Raw genomic sequence first — 7,610 nt, 5'->3', positions numbered from 1 at the left:
CTGTCTGCTCTTGCGAAACAGTTTAGGCCAAACTATTTCGCTTCCATTTCTGCTGCTTTTTCCAAAGCGTGCATTTGTTTATTGGTGTGCTTAGATAGCTGAAATATTTAAGATTGGAATCTCGGGAGTTTTGAAGGTAGGAGGAATCTGTCAAGACGAGCTCTCGGGGATCTGGGAGGGAACTTCGTGGGTTTTCGCGAGTGATTAGAAGTGATATTACCTTCCTCTTGTTTGAAGGAAATGCAAATTTCTGTTTTTTCTGTTAGATATTTTGATTTTTAAAACAACAATATTTTCATTTCAATCGAGAATTTTGTGATGACAGAGATATTGAAGTATGAGGTGTAAATTGTATTTTTCTTCAATTTCGCAACCTCTCTTTTTCAAAATTTTGTATTGTTAAGAATATTTTTATTGGTGAATCTTATATCAAAATATTATCTTCTCTCAGTTTTTGGAGTTGTTCGAATATAATTTTTTTCTTTTATTATTATAATTTTTAGAAGTTCTTTTTTTTTAAAATTTGGAATGTATAGCTGTGGTTGTCTTAAATATTTTAGTACACATTCTTTCACGTTCAGAGAAGTAGATTACATTTCAAAACTGAAAAAAAGGGAACCGTATTTCTTTAACGTAGAATATGAATATTCTCTTTTTTATTCAACTACTTTCAACAGTTTTCCATACGACTCTTAAGTAAATGGAATTAAATCGTCCAATTACATATTTAAAAAAAAGAAAGAGAGGGCAAAAAGTCTGAAAAATGAAATATATTTTGCTTTTATTTTGCATTTGCGTATCGTGAATGGCATGGCCTACAAAAGGAAAATGAAATAAAAATCAATCATATGCTGTTATGTGGTATTGGAAATCATTTATTAACAATATATTTAATATACTATTATTTAAAAATTATATTCTAAATATCATTTATGTTTGAGATTTACAGCTGGAAAATCTGGAATTTGAATTAATTACTGTAGTAAATTTAAGGAACGCTGGCGTCCTGGAATAGGAGTAGCGCGTCTTCCCCGTGATCTGGGCGTTCCGGTTTGGGTATGGTTGTTCTTCTTCTGTGTTCTATCTGTTAGGTGTGTGAATGTGTCCCCCTGTAAAAAGGGGTTCTGAAAGCGAATGTGACGCATGAAGTAGCGAAGTCGTACTTGGCCCTGGTTGGCGCTACTGAAAAAACAAGAGACGTTCGATCACTCGGCTTAAATCGCTGACAGATAATTGTCAGCGAACTTCTAAAGTACCATAAGTCCCAGCAACAAAAACAAATTTAATGAACAGTATTAAAAAGTTATAGAGTACCTCTTCTGAAAAGTTTTCTTAAACTTTTGATTGTTTGAAGTGTTTTGACAATTTATTAATTTGACATAATTGAATTTAAAGATAGCTAGCTTTGTTTTCGGATGTATGTGGCGGAAGCAAACCTGAACAACTTTAATTAATTTTTTAGAACCGAGATATGGTTGTATAGTCTGGTTGCATTGTAAAAATAAACTTTCGTGCTTTTTGATCCTCCTCACTTTTACCGATTCGATTCAAAATTTTATACAAATTCACAATTTTTGTACCGATAAGTTTCATCTTCGTAGCTCTTTTTTTAAATATCTTCTTCGCATTCATATATGAACAGATACATTAACCTGCTTTAATCGTTTTACAGATTTGTCCCAAAACATACAAAACGTTTATAATTTTGCCAATGAACCGTATTTCATATATCTTTTTCCTTTTTTTAGTTAAATTGCGTGCATTAACATTGAAGGGCGTAATCTTTCTGACAAATTTTATTCTGAAATTTGATACGCATTTTAAATTTATTTGTAAAATATCCTTCAACAAATTTCATTCGAAATTCCCTTTATGTTTCTGAATTATTTTGTTCTTAGCATAAATATTGTTCCAAAAATGCTTTTAAAGAATTTAAAAATTTCTTAAAAGTGAATTTTTGCCGAAATGTGAATTTCGAGCTACAAATACAACAGTTTCTTTCAATAAGTTACACAAAACTTAAATAACGATATTATACACAAATCACATTTAAAAAAAAATTCGATTCTATAGTGAAATTATTGAAACTCGCATATTTTATGGATTATTTTTAGTGACCTGAAATTTACAGTTTATTTTCTTAATTATTTTCAATTATGAGTAAAATTCAGAAATACGGGGGAACAACATATACATAATAAGAATTTTAAATTATTCCATTTCATTCATTTTCGATTTAGTAAGCAAACATTCTTCGTGAACAAGATAAGTTTTTCTAAAAGCTCAAAAGCTGTTAAAACAGAAATGCCTAGCCACAATGAAAGCTCGTTTCCTATGTGACTGAAAAGCTCAGATCCTTTCCACTTGGGCATCTGATCGTACACGAGCCTTTCCTTGCTGGAGTAGAACACTTTGATCATCACTTTATCATTCTGCAAAAACCACCGTGTTAACCTATCGCGTGATACGAGACGGGATCTTGAAATCTGTTCGTTGTAATACAGAGATACGCATGGCAAGGGACAGTCGCAAGGGGAAGCACTCCGGGCCATGGCATCTAGTACTTCGTTCAGGCAGCAGGATTCCTTTGCGTTTGATAAGTTGCAGGGTCTGAAATTGCTCGTGATTCCTAAAGACGGATCAATGCAGTCACATTTTTCGTAGGACTCCATTTGGATACAAGCTCGAATGCAGTCGTTTTTAGTTCTTATTTTGGAACTAATATCGGCATCGTAATCTTTGCAACCATCTGGATAAGGATGTGATAATCTTCGGTAGAGAGTCTGTTTTAAGGATATTAAGGTGTCGTGTCCTGGATTGATAAAGAGTCCTTCGTCTTCTGGATTTGGAGTTTGATTCGGATCGTGGATGACTATTTTGGCTCCGAAAGTGTGAACTGTGCTTTGGTAACCAACTGTCATCAAGTACAATGTGAGTGCCAATCCACTGTTCATCCCAGTTTCTGTAACATGTAGAGGAACCAGATTCGGTATTGCTTTGTTGAATGTGATACAATTTCGGAAACGAAAATTCACAAAATTAATCAAGCGATTCACAGAGCATTGTCTGCCATCAAATGAACATTGTTTTAAAAATTCTGATGGTTCGATACTTCACTTTGAAACGCTCAGTTTCGTTCATTTCGTAATATTTCATCAAAAACTGCATGGCCAATTCATTTTTTTCATCTAGTTTCAGTGCGCCATTCTCTAATTTCTCGCAGTATTGTAAACCTCGACGCTCAGAAAATATCAGGGGGTGTGCCGGTGCATGTATTGCCATCTGTACGTACTTCTAATTTTCCTTCCATTCGATTCAGATTGCAAAAGGTTACGGCTGGGAAAGTCAAATTCTGTTCTATATTCGCATGAATACTCAGAGCTACGGGATACTGAAAGTAATCACAGCAAAAATCATATATCTTGTGGATGCTGAGTAAAAATGTGGCTGAAAATATCAGAAACCAGACAATTTTTCCTATTTTAGAACGGGAATCATTGATCCGAGAAACACTATGTATGGACTCAAATTTTATGAAACTTGTAAAATTTCTACGGAATTTTCCATGTCTTGAGATATTTGGTGATTGACGGCACTTATGGATTGCATTTGTTTTCCAAGTCTTATAGTCTTTTAAGCAATTTATTTTGATATAATTTGATGCTGCATATTGCCCTGAAGACATAAGTCTTTTCTTGAAAGTGAAAACCTATCTATAAAATTTAATACCTGCAACAGATGACAAATTTATATATCATATTCATGTAATTCTTCAGTCGTCTCATTCAGAAACGTCTCATGATATTCAGGCATTTTACGAAATCTTCAGTGTTCTAATATATGAAATAAATTCTTACCGAAAACATTTACTGGGGCTACACTAAATTTCAATATTATACTGACGTGAATTCATCTCATTATTCAAAAAGATATCATGTGAACTTCAACAAAAAATACGATAAATAAAATATAATAGGCTGCATATAAATTTGAAATGTTAATATTATCGTGTATTCGTAACGACTTTTTAAAAAAAATTACTTAGGCTTTAATTTGAATATTTATATCAATATGTGGTTCCATTATTTGAAGTAGAATGATGTAGAAAATTAGCATATCTGCGTAATTTTTATTAAATTTGAAAATGATATAATGATAATTTCGCATGGTTGTGCATGAACTTTAAATAAAAAGACGATTCATATTTATTACTTGATTTACATTTTTCATGCAAACTGTATATTGACTAATAAAAAGAAACTTAGCAAAGAAAAATGGGCTTAAATAAAAAAAAATGGCTTGCTGTCTCATTTTGTTGTTGTCCTATACCTAATTATGCTGTCCATTTTTTATAATTCTCGCATGGTTGTGCATGAATTTTAAATAAAAAGTCGATTAATATTTATTATTTGATTTACATTTTTCATGCAAACTGAGTTTTGACTACTGAAAAGAAACTTGGCAAAGATAAATTCACTGAAATAAAAAGAAAATGGCTTGCTGTCTCATTTTGTTGTTGTCCTATATCTAATTATGCTGTCCATTTTTTATAATTCTCGCATGGTTGTGCATGAATTTTAAATAAAAAGTCGATTAATATTTATTATTTGATTTACATTTTTCATGCAAACTGAGTTTTGACTACTGAAAAGAAACTTGGCAAAGATAAATTCACTGAAATAAAAAAAAAATGGCTTGCTGTCTCATTTTGTTGTTGTCCTATATCTAATTATGCTGTCCATTTTTTAAGTTTTGTTTCTAAATTATTTAGCTAAAGCTTTGAAGTTTTATTTTTTTTCTTAGTGAAGTTATATTAAATTACTTTTGAGAATGAAATTTTCAGAAAAAAAGAAATTAAATAAGCTCATGAGATAAAATTTAAGTGTTTCGATACACCTGTCTTTGAATAAGCTAATTATTAGTTTAAGAATTTTTTAAAGTGGATTTTTTTGTAAATTCACTATTAATAATAAAGATGAATTAGTGTATTTGCTAGCGTTCATGCTGTACAAGTCAGACCATGCAGCTACCAAAATTGGTATATATAAAAATTGGTCCTTAAAAATGTGCACCTTGAAGTGAATTTTCAATGTATTCAAAATTAAGCTAAATTTCGACGTTTATCCATGATAATCTCCTAAAATATAGTTGCACAAAAATGAATTTTACACCGTTTCAAAATTTAAAAAATATTTTTTAATGATCGCAATGTGTGAATTTTTTATGAGATTTGACAGTTTTTCAGAAATATTAATTTTGGATAATTTCTAACAATAGATTACATTGCTTTGAAACGGTTAATTCATTTTTTTTATTATCAAGCATTTGATTTCTCGATTGTCTGTCATTTTTGAACGTTAAAGGACAAGAATTCTGTGCAATTTATAAGACAAATAAATTGTTGTTGTTGTTTCTTTTGGCACTTGTCATGGACAAGCCCGCTGTTCGAAGACAGCCGATTTTAGCTTGAGGGTGAGCGCCTCTTGTTTCTATAGTATCGCCATCTAGGGCCAAGAGAACGACTTAGCTACACACACGTCACAACCCTTTTTACGGGCCGGACTTCATTCACACATATCATTCACTCACAGATCGTAATTTAGACCTGAATCAGAGAACGATCACCGCTGATCCAGTACCCTCAGCGGTATTACTCTCGACATGGAGGACTTTGTGATCACTACAGATTTAACGCGCTTCAGCCACCAAGCTTCGGCCGGCGGGGTTCGAACTCGCAACCTCAGGGACACGAATCCGACGCTCTACCAACCAGGTTATCCCGGCCTAAATATTGACAAATAAATAAATACATAAAATGATAATATAAAATTTAGAACGATGAACCGGATATTTACGCTTTTAATAACGCTATGTTGTTACGGGACTGTCTCCATTAAGAAAACACTGTTTATTATTTATATTAACCTGAGTAAGACAAAATAATTTTAGTGTTTATGTCTGATCGAATCTTTGACATGAAATTTTATAACTAAATTATAAGGTCTCCGGGTATCAATCCTATTGAACATGTTTGGGAGGGTTTTGGAGAAGCCATTGCACAGCGTAAACCCCCTCCCAATACCCTCCAAGAGGTAAAAGCCGCACTTTTGGAAAAATGGGCTTTGTTGCCACAGGCATTTATTGACACCCTCATAAACAGTATGAAAGCTCGTTGTGAAGCCTGTACAGCAGTGTACGGTTGTCACATTCCATATTGGACAGGCTTTTCTCAAGATAAAAGCTTTATCTCTGATTCAGAATATAACACTTTTTGATATACCCTGTTTCTTAATTCCCAATTAAAATCTTTTCACTGTTGTTATGCGTCTATGTTCTTTCTTCCAATGTAGTGTACCTCTGTGCCAAATTTCGTGGCAATACAGTGAATAATTTTCCATTTTTCGCAGATTTTATGTTTGTGGCCTTAATTTTGGACATGAGTGTATTTGCATCTCATATATTGTAAATTAATTTCAGCCAGTTCAGATATTTATTATTTATTTTCAAAACTATTTCCATCAGTAAGAATATACTAAACTACAGAGGAAAGATAAAAAAAAATATTTTACGAATTTGAGATTGTTCTATTCAACTTCTCAAAATCTTGTATAAGTTTCTAACTTTCAGAAATTAATTAAGACAGTAAGAACTAAATATTTGAAATACATGAAATAAATATTTGAAAGATAGCATTAATTTATTGAAGAATAAAAATGAAGGACAGTTATTTATATATTATACATATTTAGAATAAACTTTCTGTAAGAAATAAAAGTGTTCTAAATATTTCAATTTATCAAGAAACTATTAGAAAATATCTCAATTAAATTTCCCAGAAAGACGCAGACGATAAAAAAAACTGTCTTTTTCCCAAATGAGGATTGGAGATCTAACCTCTCATAAAGTCAACTCTGCCTATCATTTTCCCAAGTTGAATCAGTTCATCAAATTTAGTAATTAATCATCTGAGAAGTATTTCATCGAAACGGCTTAGTTTATTTTTACGAAACAGTTTCAATTCGGCCTCGATAAAGTTTTTTTTTCGCCGATGATTTAGATATTTTTGCAGCTTCATAACCAATTTCCCCTAATTTTGTCTCCATTATTAAATTTCTTGAAACTGAACGTTGAGATGAAGTATAAAAATAAATAAAATAATTCATATTTATGTCTGTTTTTGCGTTTTCACATGTTTCTTTTTTGTTATGCGCTTTAACATGTTTCAAAGGAATAGAATGTTCGCTATTTAAAATCTATTGTTATAATTCTTCTAAGCATCTGAACGCTTTTCACACGATTTTAAATAGCGAGTTAAAAACAGAATTGAATCCAGCTATAATCTCAGCGTCGAATATCAGTCGCTCGATTAGTCTACTTATATTTGTAGAAAATTAGAAGTTTAAGTTTTAATAAAAATTAAGAGACCCATTCATTTTATCTATTATTTTGTTAACCATATCAAAATCAATGGATGCATACACATCTAAATTAGAGGATGTTGTCTTGCATAGTAAGTCTAAATTTGAATTATAGTATAAGATCGGTGTGAATCTATAAGTATATATCTATTAAGTACATATCTATCCAAGTGATTTGATATGGCTGGAGTT

At 31.7% G+C, this 7,610-nt stretch overlaps 1 protein-coding gene across 1 annotated transcript; it reads right to left on the bottom strand.

The window, feature by feature from the left end:
- Positions 1 to 2,225: 2,225 nt before the first annotated feature.
- Positions 2,226 to 2,954, bottom strand: LOC129968195 (FMRFamide-activated amiloride-sensitive sodium channel-like). Its single transcript, XM_056082047.1, has one exon. It carries the CDS (start codon positions 2,952 to 2,954, stop codon positions 2,226 to 2,228), a length of 729 nt encoding a protein of 242 aa, XP_055938022.1.
- Positions 2,955 to 7,610: the final 4,656 nt, after the last annotated feature.

The sequence above is a fragment of the Argiope bruennichi genome, chromosome 5 (assembly GCF_947563725.1).
Source record: "Argiope bruennichi chromosome 5, qqArgBrue1.1, whole genome shotgun sequence".
NCBI lineage: Eukaryota > Metazoa > Arthropoda > Arachnida > Araneae > Araneidae > Argiope > Argiope bruennichi.
This window is presented reverse-complemented; position numbering and strand designations above follow the sequence as displayed.